At 47.4% G+C, this 20,030-nt stretch overlaps 1 protein-coding gene across 13 annotated transcripts in view; it reads right to left on the reverse strand.

The window, feature by feature from the left end:
- Positions 1-13,753: 13,753 nt before the first annotated feature.
- GATAD2A (GATA zinc finger domain containing 2A) overlaps positions 13,754-20,030 on the reverse strand; it is a 112,477-nt gene continuing 106,200 nt past the window's right edge. For 5 of the 13 annotated variants that reach the window (XM_074939241.1, XM_074939242.1, XM_074939239.1 and 2 more), the window contains 2 exons: positions 19,481-19,664; positions 13,755-18,603 (listed from right to left, as the gene is read on the reverse strand). In XM_074939241.1, coding sequence (XP_074795342.1) covers positions 18,473-18,603; positions 19,481-19,664 — 315 coding nt within the window. In that variant the 3' untranslated portion in view covers positions 13,755-18,472. Of the gene's footprint in view, positions 18,604-19,480; positions 19,665-20,030 lie in introns of all 13 variants that reach the window. The other 8 variants (XM_074939232.1, XM_074939233.1, XM_074939231.1 and 5 more) reach the window with 3 other exon arrangements.

The following is a 20,030-nucleotide window of genomic DNA, read 5'->3' on the forward strand; positions in this document are numbered from 1 at the left end:
CTTTGGGAGGGAGTAGGATCTAGGAAGTTGGTACGGAGGACTGGGAGATAGGACTCCTGGATCTGCTCCTGCCTGACTGTGTGATCTCAGGTAAATACTGTTAACCACTCTGTGCCTCAGTTTCCCCATTTGTACAATGGGTCAAATGACATGCATCAAGTTCCTGAGTTCCCCAGCTGACAAGCTCTAGCAAAGGGAAAAGTAGTATTCATGCACCATTCTAATCATGCAATAGTGAACCTATCTGACAGCTTAGGGGAGGAGTAAGAGGGGAAAACTGCCATGGCACCTTGTCTAAAGTGCAAGGGTGGTCAAAACTGGTGCCCGACCCTCCCGCCTAGGGATTGAAGCCAGCAGCTCTCAACAATGAGCCTGCGAGGAACTTTGCCCTGGCCTAACCAGTGGGAGCTGGGCTGAGCTGGTGGCAGGCAAGAGTATCCTTGCCAGAGGGGAGGAGCCAGGCCGAGCTGGCCAAGGCAGATGTCACTCTTTGCACAGCAGGAGCAGAATTAAAAGGAGCGTTCTGTTTGGAATCGGCCTGCAGGCCGAAGGCAGCAACTCCCACAAGCAGCAATGGTGCCTGGGCAGGGGCGATCTGCTCCTCCCCAGAGAACTGCTCCCATGCCCTGCCTCCCGCTCGCCCCTGGGCTGGGCTGGTCACTCCAGAAAACTCATTTTCGCACCTCCTACCCGTCGCTCTTTGGGGTTTATTTAAGGCTTTATTAAAAGTGCCTGTGGAGCGGAGCAGTGTAAACAGGCCCATGCAGTGCCTGGAGCAGCCCCGCCTCTCCAGCGCAGGACGAGAGCCACGCCGCTGCGCCACTGGCCAGGAGTCTCCTTGCACCCTTTCTGCTCCAGCACAGGCCCCACGGTGTGCCACCCGCTGGAAGAACAACATGGGCTTATGCAACCAGCCCTCCCTCCACGGGTTTCCCCTTCCCTTCCAGGCTGAATTCAAAGCTCTGGCTCCCTGAGCCAGTGACCTCAGCCATAGCCTGGCTGCAGGGGATGATACAGCTCGAGAAGCCCAAGTCTTCTCACCGGCAATTGCCGAGCTGCGGAACTCCTTGCCACAGGAGACGAGACTGAGCCCTCTTCGGCTCCCGGCCACTTTCAGGTCAAGCTGCAGGCCTTCCCTCAGTAACCACACCATGGCCAGACTGCACCGGGGATCAAGGAGAGCAGAAGAGGGGGTAGCCTCTGGCATCTGGGAAGGAGGAGCCACTGGGTGCCAATTAAATCAGCATGTAGGGCACTTAGGTGCCACGGTAATTGGCATTTCACATGGCACTGAACCTGTCAGACAGGTCACTGCTAACCTGGGCTGGCTTTGAACAGCAACCTCCAAGTGAAACTCCCTGAGCCCTGGGTCCCTGAGCTGTCACGCCTCAGTCAGAGGCAGTGACCGTCCGTGGTGGGCAGTATTGCCCTGGGACCCAAGGGAGCAAGAGGAGTCCACAGCCCTTACGTGGCCCTGTATCCCCTACTCAGGGCTAGAGCAGCCAAGCCGCTTGAGCACCTGCAGCCTGGCGGGAGGCCCAGAACCCCCCAACTGGAGGGTCACATTTGTCCTTCGGTGGGGGTCGGAGCATTGACCCAGAGCCTAGGGCTGGAAGGATGGGTGTGGGGAGGGAATCATTAAAGCAATTACTGGCTCCGGTTTGATTATTTTTATTTTATAAAAGTTCCTTCTTTGGCCACCAAGCTCCCTGCTGCTTCCTAAGCTGGTGAATGTTTCAGAGCAAGGTCACTCTTGGTTTAGCTCTAATCAGGGCTCATAATCACGCAGCTGCCGCAGACTTAACAACATTGCAGATGGTCAGACCAAGATCTCGCATAGCAGACAGGACCGGGTATCTCAGACGTGCAGCAGGGCTCCTTCCCTGCAGGCTGCAGCCATGGCTTCGCCGGAGCCCCCGCTCCCAGGGGGATGTGGGGTCTCTCCTACTCCCCATGGAAGGAGAGGTAGTGACCAGGCATTCCCCAGCCAGCCAGAGCGCCCCTTTCCTCCAGCCCCTCGGCGGTACTGGAGACAAAGCACGCACGCTCGGTTGAGTTTGTGCCTCTGAGTGCGACGAGCACCCTGCAGGTATGCGCTGTTCCTGCAACATCAGGCGTCTTGGGGGGTGGGGTGGGAAACCGTTGCTTCCTCGTGGGCCCCTCCCCCCCATTTCTTGAGCACCCCAGGCACTTGCCTGGACGAGACACGGTGCAGCAGGGTTGGGCTGCTACTGTGAGGCTCTCACTTAAAACACACACACACACACACACACACACACCAACAAACGTGGCTCTGCAGGGCAGGCAGTGCTGGGAGATGCCCTGCATCCAATGACTCTGCCCCGCCCTGGATCTGGGCTTCTTGGCGCAGCAGGCCTGTGCCTAGGCTGCAATGCAGCCTGCCTCCACTAGGGGGTAGATTGAGCTCACCCAGCTCAGCAAGGTTTCAGAGGCCACAGGGCTCCAGTTACGCCCTCCCCCCCCCCTTACAGCACCCCCCCCCCCATTGTGCTAGGCCCCATGTGCCTGGCTGCGATTTTATAGATGCCACTTCTCCCACCCCCCTGTCCCCATTTCACAGGTGACGACTAATCTGTGTCACTGGAGGGCCAGAGCACACTCTGTTAACCCTTGCACGGCCGGCGTTTTCCAGCCTGCCCGCTGAAGGAGGGTTTTCAAAAGGGGCGGGCGAGCATAGGCCTCCATACTCGCAGCAGCCAAAGGGTTAAGCTCTAGATTTCACCCGCTCCTACTGGGCCGCACTGGCCTTTGCCCAGAGCCTGCCTTCTCCCTGGTGCTGCTGGGCCCGAGTTGGGGACGCTGCGACCTGCTCGGCCCTCTCCCGTGTTTATCCACTGGCTGGAAGAATGGTGCAGAGAGACTGGGCTGGAGCCCAAAATGATTTATTGGCTTAATCTACGGGAGCTTCCCTGGAGGGTCATTCCTCAGCTGGCGCTAGTGGCTCTGGATTCCTCCCCGTGGCAGGCTCTGTGTTTCAATCCTGGCTGTGACTTTGGGAGGGGGAAGCGCGGGGAGCACTGGCAGCGTGATTGCAAAGGACTTTTGTGCGCTTGATTCCTACAGCTCTCCTGGGCTGCGGCTCCAGGGTGGGGCAGGGCGAGGGGTTGTGGGCGCCTGTGGTTTTCTTCCCCTTCGGTGACGCTGCACAAGCAAGCAGCCGCCTCAACTGTTTCCCGGGTGCGGGAGGGAGTGTTGGGAAAAGTGGGGGAGGGTAAAGGCTTAGCCCTGTCTGAAACTGTAGACGGGAGAGGGAGAGGCAGGCGGCAGAGCCCGTGAGCCCCACAGAGTCACATGCTGTGCAGAGCCTGGGGTGGCTCTGTTGGGCCTGCCCTCTTGGCTGAAGTACAGGAAAATGGAAGGACAAGAGAGCAGCAGTTCAACAAAATGGCTGCAGCTAAGCCCCACCCTTCAGCTGCTGCCCTGGGGTAACCTCTGACAGGGAGGGGCAAAGGCAGGAGCAAGGCCTCCAAAGCCCCACAGTGACTCTGATGGCGCTGCCTGGCTAATGCCCCTTGTTCAAGTAGCCACGGGGTGGAAGCCGATGGCGAGAGCAGCGAGCCTGGTTCTAAGGCTCCCCTGTTACACCCCAGGGCAACAGTCACGTGCCTTGCGGGCTCGCTCTGCCCAGAGGACGTCAGCCCCATGCGCTGTCCTGAGCCTCCTAGATCGTTAGCGCATGAGCGTAGTGCAAGTCAGCCCCCATGGCACACCAGCGCCACTGGGCTAGCCTAGGAACTGCCTAGGGCTGGAAGAGAAGGGGCAAGGTGAGCTAGTATCCCGGTTAGGAGCGAGAGCGGTTGGCAGCACTGGGGGTGGAGGCCCAGAGCTGGAATAACCCTGGGGCTGCCACTCATTGCCAGGTGCATTGTCAGAGCAGGATGCTGACATGCTCCAGGCCAAGCTCTGAACAACACCGGCAGCCTCCTACGTGCATGAGGACAGAAATCCAGCCAAGAACTCAGGCCTCAATCCTGCTGAGGTCAGTAGCCGCACCAAGAGGGTTTCCAGGCTGAATTAACTTGCTCCTCCTTCAGGTTAGAGCTGCTACTAGCCCAGCTCCTTTTTTCCTTTCTATATCAAAGAGGAAAGAGCTGAGAATCTGTCCATATAAGACCCCCACAGCAGTGACTCCCCATCCCAGACCTTGGGGAGGGCAGCCGCTGCTGGCTAAGGCATTTTGCTTTTAGTAGAAGGCATCAGTGTGGAAACACCTCATGCAGGAATTCAGGTAAAGGAGAAGTTTACAGCCAGCAGGTGGTTATACATTGATCTGAGAGGAGCCTATTGGCTCAGGAAAACCTGTCTGTCTTAGTCCTTATTTTATCCCCCCCCTCCCCCAGGGCACATGAGCACCTCCCATCATTAAGGAGTGTATCCTCACTGCCTCTGCGGGGTAGTGGTGGCAAACAGAAACCCAGAGAGGTTAAGTGATTTGCCCAGGGAGTCAGTGGCAGAGCCAGGGAATTGAACCCGGCCCAGTTTGCTGGGGAGAACGCTCTGGGCCAGGCAAGCAGCCTTCAGCTCCCTGGCAGAACGGCTGGGCCCAGTGTGTTTTGCCCTTAGCTGGATGTGCAGTTCCCTCACGGAGCAGTAGGACGAGACCAACCAGTCCCCAAGCACGCAGGGCCTGGGCCACTTGCAAATGGCTGAATCCAGGGGAGGCAGCTCCGGTTAATGATTCACGGGTGAGTTGACAGGGGCTTGAATCATGTTTTAGTTTAACAGCTGCTGTAAGTTATGGCGTTTGGTCAGGAACTGCTACCAGCCCCGGTGCGCCAGCAAAACGGATGGCAACTGAGAACCAGGAAGTCATTTTTCTTCATCTAATGCTCAGTAATGGTTTCCCTCCTCCCTACCTTTGGAATAACACCCCCGCACCACACACACACACACGAGTCAATGCCAACCCTTGTCCAGGGCTCACAGTAAAACAGAGAAGCAACATCAGGATCTTGGGGTTGGAGAGAGAGGCAAATAGGGGAAGAGTTTCACAGACGAGAATGGAGTCAGGAATGGGTCTGGGCTCCCAGCATCTATGAGTAGCCCTAGAGTGGAGGAATCACTTTGGTTCAGTCTAATATAGGAAATAACAGGCCCAGTTGGCACTAGCATGAAGGCCATTTGATTGCTCTCTAGCACTGTAAAAGGGCCTTAAAAGGGGAGACAAGGCCCTCAGCATACCCCTGCCTGCGGCTCCCTTCAGCTGGTGCAGAGCAAGCTTAAGAGCTCTGTGCCAGCCCTGCTCCCAGCCCCTTGCCACAGCTGGGCAGATCAGGGCACTACTGGAGCCATTGCCCTGTGGCTACCTGCTGCTTCCTAGGCTCACAGGAGGTATGGACAGGCTAGGGCTCCATCTCAGGCAGAGACACTTGAGAAGGAACTGAGGGCAGTTCTCCCAAGCAGCCATATATACCGCGTGCACGGCCCGAAGGTGTATTGGATGCATGCACAGGCCGAACGGATACTGCTGATGGAAAATCTCCAATCGAGGGCTGGAGGTGCGGGCGGACCTGAAACAGGGTGAGCCCCAGAATGCAGGGAACACTCAGGTTAACACCCCCCCCCCACTTACACACTGACCCCTGCGCAGAACAGCGTAACTGAGAATCAGGCCAAATGATTTTGATTCTGCTCTTACTACCACCAGCATCAAACTGGCGTGAGGCCACTGAAGTCACCACAACTATCTCAGTGTAAACCAGGTACAAGGGCCTTATTGGAAATCCTGGGAGGCGGGCGGGTGCACGCCTGGCCGCGTCTAAAGGCCCCTCCCCCAAGCCTTGCCGGAGGGACCACTGGACCCAGGAACCAACTGAATTCGGGGAATGACTTGCCCAAGATGACCCAGGAAGTCTGTGGTGGACCAGGGAATTGAACATGGATTTTCCAAGTCTTAGGCTAGTACACAAGCCCCTGGACCAGGTACAAGGGAAGGAGTCTGACCTATTGATGGCGGAGAAAAAGATACAAAGATCAACCCTGTTCACTTGGACCCCCTTCACTCTTCCCTAGAGTAAGTTGCAAACAACCGAAGAACTGTGTGACCCCAGGGAAGGAAAATGAAATGACTAAAACTAAGCTGTAAAATGCCCACGTCTTGGTTTATTGTTCATGCACCACTTTGTGCCTGCTACTGAAAAATTAAAATGCATCGAGCCCTGACAAAGCAATTCAGTAGCCCCTAATTTTTGTTACCTACGTAAACACCTCAGTTGCCCCCCGCTGGCCTGGTTTCAATTGTTGCTGCAAATACTAAGTCCAGTGTTCTTCTGAGAAGTTGGATGACGGTGATGGAAGCTCCTTCACGTGGCTGGGGAGAATCAAAGCCAAAGGGCAGTCCTGCGTGGAAGCGTGATTCGAAGGAGGCTCCATGGGAGTTGCAGCCTGGTGAGTCCAGATTTGATTTGCTCAGTTTACTAGTAGATATCTTTGCAAGTGCCAGTGCTGCAGTCTGGGAGCTGAGAGTCAGGCTGGGTTCGTAAAGCATGTTCTCAGCAAGGAAGACGCTGTAGATAAGGCCAAATTCTTCTTCAGTCTCATCTGTGCAGACCCCGTGGCATGGCCCCGTAGGTCTGGGTTAACGAAGCCACCGGGCTCAGCCTCCTTGCGCTGCTGCAACTCTTCTGTGCCCAGGTCGCTTCACTCCTGTCACAGAGGCTTCCTCTCCGGAACCTTGCCTCAGGCAGCCCGGCAGGGGGTAGCAAGACGCAGTGGCACCGGCTGGATTCCTACCTTTGCAATTGCATTTCCTGTGGGGCCCTGGGGTAGTTTCAAGGGCCCGTTGGTTTCTGGGTTGGAGCCTGAACACAGGCTGGCTCTGGGGTTTTGGCGTTTTCCCTTGGAGGAAAGCTTCAGTAAACAACCTGCAGGCAGCTACGCTGAGGGGGTTAAGTCATTAAATGCTACTTTGCCATCCCCCGTTCCCTTTGTTTTCCTACTCAGCCTGGTGACGGAGGTGATATAAGGCAATCGCTAGCTCATGATAAAGCTCCTAGAGGCTAAGAACTTAAAGAGTGGGGGTGGGGAGAGGAAAGGAAATAGCCTGGCTGAGCAGTCACTGACAGCAGGACCTTTGCCTGCCTTGCGTAGAGCATAGCCTTGCAGCCACGCCACACAGAGTCATGAGCTGGGTCCTTGATTTTGTCTCCCACGCCAGTCAAGCCTACTGAAAGCCAGAAGCAGATTGCATGTCCTGCTGGGAAGCTCTCCAGAGCCAGGGCGTGAAGAGGAGGGCACTGCATGCCTGTCAGAGGCGTTAGCCAGCTCCAATGCAGAGAAGGTGGTTTATGGTCCAGGCAGCGAACTAAGAGTCAGTGGGGGAAGAAACGCTGTGTGAGCTCACAGCAGACCCAGTGGCAGGAGGAAATTTCTTATGGAGGGTGAGTGTTTTCTGCACCCACATGGAGAGTTCACTTTTGCGATGGGATCCTGGTGAAAGCCAGGCTGTCATTGCCACGACCTCCCTGCTCTCTTAACACCTCCACGCGGTGTTTGGTGGCTACTCGGGTTTTCTGAAAACAAGGACAGTGCTGCTAATTCCCATGATTTTGTCATGAGTCTCGTGCTTGTTTTCCTTAAAGCCCCAGCTCCTGGAGTCAAGGGGATATGTGATGATTTCAGCCTTCATTCTTAAAGGAAAAGTAAGTTTCCAGCCCTCCTGGCTGTGGAGAAAGCTTCAAAATGTAACCCTGGTGCACCCTCGAGGCTCAAAAAGGCAGCAGCAAATTTATTATTACACAAAATCTTAGGAGAATCCTGCAACTAGACCCTAGGTCTCTTGAGACCATAGTTGGCACAGAACAACTGCTAAGGGGAAGAGCATCCTCCTTTAAAGAGAGAGGGAGAGAAAGCAGAGTAGTTGGTTAATCTGCTCATTCAAAGGAAAAAGCCTCCTTTACCAAAGCCAGTCATCTCCGATGCCGTTGCATTTGCCCTTCTCCATCGTGGACAGCTGCTTTTACAGCGTCCATTCGCTCAAAGCGCAGTTCTGCTCTGAGAAGGGACTTTGGAAGACACGGCATTCTCTGGTTTTCCAGCCTTAGCGATTTCCCAGGTCAAGTTTGTTCCAGGAAGAAAAAACAAAAACCAAACCCACCTTTTGACCTGCAGCCTTCCAGTCCAGCCACTCAGCCTTGGAGCGGGGCTCTTTCATTAGCACTGATGATAATATGGGTCACAGTGCTGCCCCTTGTTCCAGTGCGTGAACTCATTCAAGGGAGTTCACTCTTGCACTGCAGCACCTTTCTACCTGCTGAACAGGCAGAGGGGCTATAAGCCACTCAGAGATGTTGGCAGGCCCCACAGACGTTTTGCAGGTCTGTGCTGCCCAGGCCAGAGGCCCCAGTGCCTTCTGGACTGGGCGGTCCTGTACCTTGGTGATTTTGCCTCAGTGCAATGGGCGACAACCAGGCCAATATTCAGAGCACATTATGACTTCTGCCCTCCCCCAAGGGATGTTACAGATGGAGCTTAACAGCTGTGCTTCCCAGACATCAGGACCGCTGCCTCAGTGAGTTACCACCTTTCAAGCTGTTTTTAAATTAGGTTTTCAACGCCTATCTTGAAATAGTATTTCGGTTACAAGGTGGATCCAGTGAACTGGGGCTGACTCCCAGCATAGGAATTGAAAACTAAATTAGGTTTGGTAACTTCAGCTCCCAAATACACAGGGGAGCTAAGCTGGGAGTTTTTCACTACAATGCAAATTTTTTTTGTTTTTTGTTTTTTTTAAAGTTGGCTCCAGTTCTGGAGGGTTTAGTGCTAGAATGCTGTTTATTAGGAGAAGTGTTCCACCTGGCCCGTGTAAAGTCCAGAGCTACCCCTTAGCAGAAGTGCATGGGAGCATCCTGCTTGCCAGCAGCCGGGAGTTCAGATGATGGTCACATGGCTGAACATCACGAGCTAGTTTCCATAAGCATGTGTTCCATTTCTGCCCTGTAGGAGATGAATGCATACAGTCGATCAGGCTCCCCAGCACTGCCGAAGGCCATTGGCCCTGATTTAGTTCTCTAGCCAGCTCATTGCTACTCCCGCATTTCCAGAAACTCTAGAAATCCTACATGCTTTACAAACAAGACTATTATGAGACAGTGCAGGGTGTTCGCATGTAAACAGTCATTGTGTTTATCAAATGTACTTGTAACTAGCCACAAACTGGAGGCCAGACTCAGCTCCCGCCTCTAAATAATTTAAGGCTAATTTGGGTTCACGTGGTTAATTTTGTACACAGTAGGTTACATTTATCCCTGTGCAGAGGCCAGCACAAGGGGTTTAAACAGGGCTTTAGCCTTGTTCTGGGCCCTCTAGACTAGGGTTAATTTCCCTCCTTATACGTAGGCAAAGGAGAAGGAAACTGGTTTACTCTTTTCTGAATATTGCTGCAAGCAGTAAGAATCTCTGCAACCCCATCTACAGAGGATTGCTTGTCTAATTCTAACAGATTTTAAACTGGGCCACTGTGTTGTAAAGGGGAAAATATTATTTTGCTTTTCAGAAGTAATTACTTAAAATGACTTTGTAAAACTCTTGTTCTGACATTTTCTCCTCATTAAAAAAGCAGCACCATTTAGTCTTAGAAATGCAATTATTGTGCACACAGAGTGAGAAGCTTGCTGTCAGTTTAAGGAAGATGCCTCCTTACTACGCAGCAGCTCAGCATTCGCTCCCGTTCCCCTGGAAGGAGAGTCATCCTAGCTGGGTCTTGACCAGCGAAGTTTGACCTTACGGTCTCTCTGAAAATGTACATACCACATGTAATTCCTAGATGCCCCACTGAGAAGACCCCATTTGCAAGGCATTGCACATACAAGCCTCTGCCCTGAAAAGCTTACAATTTAAGTAGGGTTGTTAGCCTCATTTTTGGAGATGAGTAACCAAGTGACTTGCCCAAGGCCTCACAAAGACTGTGGGAGAACTGGGAATAGAAGCTAGACCACACTCCCTCTGCGTCAGGTCTGAAACCTGTCAAGCTGGTTCGGGAAATGCTCAGGAGAGGCAAGGAGTTGGAGCTAGTCTCCCCCTTTCTCTTAAAAGGGGTCTTGGCACAGACTTGGACACCACTGTGGTGAATACAGAAAAATCTACTCGGGGAGCTAAGGGCTAGTGCTTCCCTGGCTCTAGCTTACAGCTTCATTTCTGGCCTAAGAGTAACAATGAACGTAAAATGTTATGGGGCAACTTCTACTTGCTCAGTGCTGGCCAAGGGTTTCGCACTCAAGGGGCAGGACTAGGAATCCCCTTGGCTTTAAAGTTAAACGTCTTATGGGATGCATGATGCCCTAAGCAAGGTAAGAGTCTCCACCAACTTTCTATAGGGGCAGCTGCGTGTAATGGGCTGATGCAATCCTGGCCTGTTCTTGCATGGCAGCCGCATCAGGCGAAGATCTTGGGCACCAAGCCAAATGTTTATAAGATTGAGGCAATGCTGGAATTGCTGTGTCCAAAGAGATGCCAGCAGCAGCTCTCAGTAGCAGGGAGAAATGGTGGAAATCTAAAGCAACACTTGCACTATCCCAGAGCACGAAGGACCTCTTCCTCGTGCAGGTTGTCCTGCTGGATGGAGAAGAGAAGATAGCTGTGTGTTTAGCATCCATTCTGGCTGCTGGATTGTTTTTACAATAGGCAGAAACCTTTTGTATTTGCTAGGAGGAAACAGGGCTGTGGGGAAAGGAGTCTGAGACAGGAGGCATTCTAAGCAGTTTCCTAATGGAACTTTGCTTGCCACGTGCAGGTCACCCCCCGCCTGCAGAATCCCAACTAAACCGCCGCTGGCTGCAAAACCTGTGTGTTTTTAAGGAGGTTTTAAAACCTAATATACAAAAAAGTTGCATTTGGTATTTCAAGGTTTCCAGGGGGCAGGTGACAACACTCCACTCACACCGTGTGCCCTGCCCCGGCTTCCTGGAGCTTGGGGGTGGTCGGGCAGCAAATAAAAGCTGCCGGAAGTGAGGGGAGAGGGCTGCTGAGCTGAAATCCTGTTAACGCTTCAGCAGAAACACTGGATTGCTCCAACCAGGTCAGCCCGCTGTCAGAGGCTTCACAGAGGGCTGCCCGCCAATCCCAACCGATTCCTATCACATCACCTTTTAAGAGTCGGCCTCACTGGTCTGCCTGCATCCACGGCAGACAGACAGAAGAGTAATAAAAGGAGGGGAGTGAAATGGGGCACTAGGATTCCACCAAGGGGCTCTGGTGAGGTCACAGGCCTGAGCTGGAATGTTATCCAGGCAGGGCCTGGTTTGTTATTGCTTGGGCTACCCCGAGCAATTTAGCCTCCTTCCCCCACCCCGTCCTGCTGCAGCTGGGGGGGCGGCCTCAAAAGGGCTATAATTCTCATTGGCTGAATTCTGTAACTCAGAGCAGTGCCCCACCCCCACATTATAACTCTGGAAGGCCGATTGCGCTGGGTTTAACCCTTTGGAGGGTGGCAGATTCACCTGCCAACTAAGTCAAGGCTTAGAATGGATACACCTCAGGGCTTTTCCCACCTGTGCTCATCTGATACTACAGGATCTTCCTGATGTTTGTAACCTGGCTCAGACTGCTGTTCCTGCCTGCCAGCTTCATACATTACCACCTTCACAACTTCACTCCATGGATCAGATTCCTAATGAGGCCGAAGAAACCTCTCTACCTGAAATAGATATTTTAGCAGAGATTTGTAACCTGCTCCCTGGAGCCTATTACAGTAGCATGGCTCTGAGCAGGTTCTGTGACGTTATGGCGCTCTGAAGCCAGACAGCTTCACCAGCTCTGGAAGAGGAGGAATCACTGTCTGCACAGCCCATGTGAGTACCTACAGCCCCTAGAGTAAAGAAAGGTCCAGGGAGAAAGTACAAATTGAGGAAATTGCATAGGAGATGGAGAGACAAGGAGACCACAGGCTTTCACCCTGGTTTGAACAGATTCTTCCATCTTTCTCCTTAATCACGGTTCAGTTTCAAAACTCACGTTACACGCCGAGAAAGTACAACTGTTACTGTGGCAGCAAGTAAATAACTCTTTCCTTGGTGGTCTGAGGCATCTCTGGAGATAACAAGACCAGGCTCTGGCTAGTTGAAAAATGAGCATTACTGTAGGCCTCCCTGTGATGAAGTCTTCCCTCTTCGTAATAAGGTGAAGTTCCCAGTAGGTGGAACGTACTGCGTGAACGAAACTTTCCCTGGTGATAATCTTGTCCAGGCACAGAAATCTCAGCTGTTGGAAAGACCTGATCCAGAGTGGTATGGAAAGCAGCATCCAAAAGTGAATGTCAGATAGTCGTCTCGGCCTCTTCCTGTTCCAAGAATTTCTAATGGGAATACAAAATTTAAACTATTCCAAGAAGTTAAAGAGGGAAGAAATGAATTTGTACAAGGTCGTCGTCGTCTCACTTTAGGAAACGAGAAAGTTAGACCTGTCTAGAAGCCTAGAAGGCAAGGGAGTGGATGGAGCCATTAGCGATTGGAGAGAAGAGCATAGCTAGCGAGGGGAATTAATGGAGGACAGTTGAAGTAGGAATTTTGTCTGCTTTTGTGAGTCCTGCTGTAATGTTATCCAGCCCACCTGTTTATGGCATTAGCACATTTAGTTTGGTCTCATCAAAATTTAACAGACAAGGGACTGAGAGGAAGGTGCGGGAAAACATGTATAGGCATCCAAAAGCGATACATAGCATTGACTACTAGTAAGGTGTTTTACTTACAGAATTGCATGTTGTCAGCAGGGTGGATTTAAAATCAAATTGATTTAAATCACTAGTCTGGAAACTCTATTTAATCATGGTTTTCTACATAAGAGTGCATTCTTGTTGGTTGTTATAACCTTAACACACATTCTTCACAACTCAGAGAGATGTAGGTGTCATTTTTAGAAAGTACACGATACATTTTTAAACAGTGATTTATTTTGAAAACTTTTCAGATTAGTTTTACAGCTATATCAGAAAATGAATGATTGGTTATTTCATTTACCAAACATAATTAAAGAAGATATTTATGAAGTCATTGGGAGGTGAATGATCTCCAATTCAACAGGTTAATCATTAATATTTGGAAGATTTTCTTGCCGTGCTGTGTTAGGAGGAGAACATCGCCAGAGAGACATTTAAATGGTTTTAGTTAACTAAAACAACAACGTTATGGGTTCTGGATTTTTTCTTCAACAAAACAAACATGTCCCTCACTTCTCACACTTATCTCCAGACTTTCTCCTTGTCCAGATCTATTCCGCCCCCAACAATCTTCAATTCATTGAACTTTCTGAAACTTTGCACTTTTAGAGGTAAGGGATTGACTGTGTACATAAATGTGCAGAGGGACAATGGAGTTGAGGTCTGTTATTTCTCATCTCTGTATATTTATTTTATTTATTCTTGCTGTTAACAAGCACGTTGCCTCTGGGGAGATACATCCACAGTTTGAGAACTGCAAAACTAAGCATCTCTGATGGTAGCTTCTAGACTGAGCACTGTGTCCCGTTGGGTAGATAGAAAGATTAACCTAAATAATCTGTACAGAACCCTATAGAACCCCATAAGATTGGGTCCCTAATCCATGAACTGTTGGAACTCATTTACAAAACTTTTCTTAAACATTACATGAATATATTGTCTCATACTGTAGAATTAGAATTTATAATCCCTATACCATGATGAGATATCTTTGAGCTATAATGTATCTTTAGATAGGTTATCCAAAAAATCCAATTTAAATAAAAAAAAATCCGATTTTTTATCCACCCTGGCTGTCAGTGTGCTTTGTTTCATGTCATGAAGTCTGGATTTTACTCACCCCCCAGTTCAGGAAAAAGTATTTTTGGGGGTAGGAAAAAAAAAAAACAAAACAAACCAGCCTCCCTGTTCTAATGCAGAGGTCCTTCCTATGCGCATCCATAGCAATTGTGGACCTCAAGATTTTGAAAGCCTGCCTCATATTCTGCATGTAGTTAAAAAGAGAGCCAGTAATGTGAACTGTTTTTAGACCCTCAGACGAGTGCAGTGCACTGGTAGAACTGGCATGCCATGCCTGCAACGTAGCATCTTGAACTAGACAGCTCCAAAACATTTAAGCCCAAAGTCTGCTCTCAGATGCATACATGTAACTCCCAAGGACTTTGATCAGAGTGGTGTGCAAGCACAGTTCTGGGAAAACAGGTCTCTAAAGAATTCAGAGCATGACTTGAATACCAAGCTTAGAAAAGCAAAGCAGACAGCAGTTTGTCCATTTGTTTATTGTCATTCAAATACTAAAAATCCCTCACAATACAATATACAGTTATTGATTTCAGGTTTCTCTTCCATTGAAATTGACTTATCAGGCTTTAGTGGGAATATTTTTTAAAATTTTTGTTTTATTATCAAAGATTTAGAGTCACAATAAATACGAGTGACAAAAAACATACCCTGCGCTTGCGTAACGTTACTCTGTTACAGTTTCTTTGTTAAATGATTATAAATTTTTTTTAAAAAAGCACAATGCAAGTTATTTCGCTAAATGCAATATACAGCGTAACTCTGCCTTAAGCAGACAAACACTACTGCGGTTCCTTGAGGTCTTTTTGCATTATATATAGATATATATATTTATATATTTTCTAAAAAAAAAAAAAAAAGACAACTGTGTCCCCCCCTTACAAAAGGAGAAAGTGACATATGAGCCAAATAGGGTTTCTGATGCGACCACTGTATAAGCCTTCTCCCTTCTACTGTGCTCTGAAACGAGTCTCCCATTTTCATTTTCTTAGCTGTACTTTGGTAAATCTTTTTTTTTTTTTAGGAAGCAAAATTTGGTAACTAAATTTAATAATTAAGAGGTAACTGAATGGTTCCTAAAATAATGATCAAAATATCTATAGAAAACAAAACAAGGCTATCCAGAATTTAAGATTAACCAAAAAGAACCCTCCTCAGTATTACAGCTGGAATGCCATTTACAGGAATCCCTACAATACAAAAAAGTTAGCAAGTCAAACTTTACATGAACTGGAAAGCTGTCAAAATCTTCTACACTATAAAAATAAAAGGGTCAGCCAGGCCACTTTTCACGTTTCTGGGCAGAAAACAGGAATCTAGTCAATGCCCAAAATCAAACAGATAATAAATTAGGTTATAAAAAAATAAAATTAAAAAACCACACAGCTCCCAAATTTCAACACTGGTTCAAATGAAAGTCAGGGGTTTATTTCACAAGTTGCTAAAATCTAAGTACAATAGTTAGTCATTTTCATTATTACTGTATTATAAAATCTCGTAGTTGCAACGTCTCAAAGAAAGGTTATATGGCTTGCAAGAACCAACGCTGCTCTAACCCTCTCCCCAGGAGAGGGGGGAAGCAAGCAGCATTTGAGCAATGTCAAACCAGCTCATGCGGCAATTTGCAGCAAAGCAATGCAGGGTTGGGGGAATGGAATATGGGGCAATGTTGCAATATGTACCACCTAAAGGAGATCAATTTGCATGTTGTACTATCAAATTGTACATCATCTCTTGCTCGGAGAAGAAGCTTTAGCTAAATTATGCCTCACTTAAGAGGACTGGGGTGTGGGATACCTCTTTCCAGGCCCGTAAGAATGAGTCAGCAAACTACATTGCATTGGGCAGATCTGTAGGAGAAACAAATAGCCCTTCTGATGGCAGGAATTCCAAACATGACAGTAGTAAAAATAAACTGAAGATTTTGTTCTTACAACATGCCTAAAATGCCCCTCCTCCACAATCAAACCACTTAAAAGGTTAAGTCACAATCCCATAAGTTGAACAATAGATGTAGGTGTTGTTTTGTTATGTATATTGTGGGAGGGCTGGAAGGGGCAGGTAAGGAGGAGAAATGCAAGTTATTTGGAAAGATTTGTTGCAAATCTTTTAATAGTTATTCTAAAGATAGTGTATGGGGTTTTAACTGGCCAGGTATAGCACATGGGCAACGGAATATACGCCTCTCAACATACGGCCTGAGTAAGCCAATCTACCCACGTACACCACTTGAATCTTTTCTTGCTGCATTTTTAGCCAAACTTTTCAGAAACAGCATATGCAATAATTATCTTTAAGTTACCTGCAACACCCCAAGAACAACAGATAAAAAACAATGTCAAAACTGTTTTTAGATCCATGATGCATAATATCTGCAAAATGAGTTTTTGATCAATCTTTTACACTGTGTTCCTAAAATAATTTGGCCTCAGTATATTACTTTTACTTTTTTTAAGTGGAAAGAGAAAGTCCAAAATTATGCTGATACAATATGGCAGAGGGGGGTAAAGTCTACAAGATGCAATATGTGCAGGCTTTGACTTTTATTTAATCTTCTGGCCTTTGAGAGTTCTCATTATCCTTTCTACTGAAATTAAAGTTTTAAATGCTGCTATACCGATATTGGCACTCTCCAAAACAGCTTTGACATTGCTTTTAACAAGCAACTTTATTGCTTCTTCCCCTTCTTCCATCCCCCTTCTGCAGCACTGGGCGAAACTACAGCTGCCCAACATTAGAAAGGGCACGCTTTTTGACCTCAGAAGTTGTTCATACCCTAGGTTTCCAAAAAGCCATTTGCGGGCACAAGATTGCAACTTGAGAAGTGAGATTTAAACTCAGAAACGCATTTTCGCCCAGGTCATTAAATAGAAATGGACAAGTGTATTTGCGAGTGTGTAAGACAGGTATTTGTCAGGAACAAAAAAATGCAAGGAACTGAAATACTTTCATACTGTGCAAAATAATATGCACGCTTTCTTTCTCCCCACCCCATCAAAACAAAAACCCCCACACCTTGGAATGAAAATAAAAAAACAAAACAAAAAAAACCCCCACAACCCCTCTTATCCTCATCTAGTTCTTAATACATTCAAAACAAAAAAGTCAAACAAATTCTAGGGCTTTATACAGCAAAAAATACCATTTTGCAAAACTAGGTCATCTACACTACTGGGTGTTTAAAAAAATGTATCTAAATATTGATATTCACACAACAGAAGAGGGGTTAAAATAAACTTATCATAATGTGATAGGTGGATCTGAAAAGGGATGCCCTACACAGTAACTGTTTTAAATTAAGGATCTAACTGAAGCTGCTAAGAAAACAAATACCAGATTCAAAGTAGAAACTGGATAGTAACTCCCCCTTCCTCTATTTATTTTTTTAATATATATATATTTATTTATAACTTTGAAAAGAATTCATATCAGCACTAGTTCAAGTACCAATATGCAATACAAGTAGCAAGGTATGTATTTCTGCCACTTGTAACCAACATAAAGTGAAAAAAACCAAACCCAAATGATTCTAAACGTATCCGTGTAATCCCAAAATATATTAAAACCACACAGAATCCTGTTCTTAAAGCAGGGTTACCTAAAGCTCTACCAAAACTGAAATACTGGAGTGATGTGATAGAGGGGAGCATGGAAGAATGGAATTCTAGGGATCAGGGTTAGGCAGTACTGCCGGAAGCATGCCCAACATGTGCTTGTACAGTCATCACACCACTAAAGCATGGACTAGGAAGGATTGCTTCTCCACTGATAACAGAGGAAAGAACCTGTTGCCCGACTCCTACCTTTCATCCTTCTGCTCCCTCCCCTCACCCTCCCCGATTACACACAGCTTCTGGAGCTCCTAGTTTTTGAATACAATTTCTCAAAAGAACAAAAAAACAAAACAAAACAAAAAAAAGTTTCACTTTTAAAAAAAAAGTCTCTGGGAACTTTTGCAAGGGCCGACGGCTCTGTGCTGGATTAGAGAGACTGAACAAAGTACTGTTTATTGTTCAGAACATCAGGGTTTAGACCATCAAGTGTCCACAAAGTCTATTCAACAGAATCTAATGAAAGTGAGAGGCCTACACTGCCTCCCACCTGCTGGGACTGTTGGGGCAGCAACCAGTCCATTAGAAATCACGACCAACTGGAATTTGAGTTTGCGCTTATTTATCATTAGCTCATTATTATAAATTGTAGATTGCCTTTCTGGGGTGGGGGAAAGAGGAGAAGCAAACATGAATTCAACCTGCTAAATGCATCTGCTATCACTGGGTTCATATTCCATTTTTCTTACAAGGAAGTGCATCCTTGATTGCCAGTGAACACTCTATGCTTGGTGACTAGCTAGCTCGTAAAGTAAAGAAACCAAAGGCAGATAGTCCTTTCAGTCCTCCTTTGTGCTGGTGACCACAAAACACCCCCAAACATCTAAATACACAAAGCCAAAAAATAAGAATTTCTCCCCCTTCCTGACAGCCTTCACCATGAGCCAATCACAAGAATTTAATAGCCAAATGAGCTCAAGTCTGTTTCCACTCTCTTGGTGTCATTTTCTCATAGCAAGGAAAGCAGCACTCAATGGGATGAGGAGCAATCTTCTTGCTTCCTACAAAGCTTGGGCAAATCCAGCTGGGTTTAAAGCAGATTCCACTGTATTGTGGTATTAAAAAAGAATGGCAGAAACAGGTAAGTCTTCCTCTTGGGCATTCCACTGCATTATTTCCATGTTGCAGATTGAGGGATGGATCGTGGGGGAATCATATCCAGGAGATATTCACGTTGACGGTCTACTGCTGAAGAAGTCTTGTGCACAGCTAAACTAGGGTTGACAAAAGCTAGAGCCCCACCTGACAAAATAGAAGAAGAGAAAGAAGTGAGTGTCACAGTATGCTTAGACTGTGAGACAAGAATAGTGGAAAATATACAGCTCAGTAAATGTCACCCAGATACTATGGGGATGGATGCTCTCAAAATATGAACACACCCTACCATCACCCAGAACAGGTCAGTCATTCAAAAGGAAAAGTCTCCACAACCATCTGCACAAATGGTAGCAAAACTTTCCCGATTGTTTAAAAGTCTTGTCATTAAGCTATCTGAGTTGACCAAATAATCAAATATTATTTCAACTCTAAATTAAATGGTATAAAAAGATTTCAATATTGGGCAGAAAAAACAAAACCAGCAGAGAGCTAGCTGCTGCAGCAGCATCTCTTTCCTGGGGATTCCAAATACTGCTTAAAGGAAGAGACCAGAAGACATAACAGAAGTGAGGTCTCAGACCCTTTAACCTAAAAGGTTAAAATGCTAGTTTAACAGTTAAATATTCTGAGAAGCACATTGACAAGTATGTGTTGTAGCCTTTCCGACAGCAAAAGATCTATTATTTCCCACTTTCAGTAGAGGCAGATGATGTTTATTTCGAAATTTTTGTTGATATTAACAGTACAGTATTAGCTGCACACCCAGGACCCGACCCGACCATTGCCCTACACCTTGTAAAATCATTTACACTGTAGGGTAAAACACAACCATTCTCCTGGAGTAGAACTTTACAGCCACTTTGGACAGGTGTAAACAACTGTACTAAGTGTGAGGCGGTGGAGCAACAGGCCACTGCCCTTTATGCAGGGAGGTGCCAAAGAGTAACAAAGAATTAAGGTTGCTGGCCAACAAAATGCAACTAGCAACTACAAAGAAAAGAACACAAAGAAAAAAGTCTACCTGTAGTGATGGGGGTCTTCTTCCAGGTAGTAGCATTGCTCTTGCTGACAGGTCTCTCAGCATGCTTACCTGGCCTACTACCAAGTGCTGCTGCAGTGGATGCATTCTGCAACTTGGGTGACTGACTAAATGCATGCAAGACTCCTCGGGTGGTTCCTGGGGGACCTCGGGACAGCTGGCTAGTCTAGGGCAAGAGAAGAATTAATTAGAAGGGCACAGGAATGCAAATTTGTGTCTTGCAAAATGTTCAGTACAACAGCTATGACAATCTTTTACTGGATTTCTCTTCTTCCTTTCCTCCTCCTACCACACCTGGTACTGGCCACAAACTTTCTCTCTAAATCAAAATAAAAGCTGGCTTTTCTAGGTGTCAAAAACAGCTTATTTTTACCTTTTAAAAAAGTGAAATGCACATAAAGGGTGAGGCAGTCGTACTGAGGAGAAACAGCAAAGAAGGTAAGTACTGCATAAACTTCCTCTCTCAGAAGCACCACCACACTGCAAGTCTGACCTACATCATCCATCCCTTGCTATTCCAGTTCTGGACTTC

The sequence above is a fragment of the Natator depressus genome, chromosome 25 (genome assembly GCF_965152275.1).
Source record: "Natator depressus isolate rNatDep1 chromosome 25, rNatDep2.hap1, whole genome shotgun sequence".
Classification (NCBI taxonomy): domain Eukaryota; kingdom Metazoa; phylum Chordata; order Testudines; family Cheloniidae; genus Natator; species Natator depressus.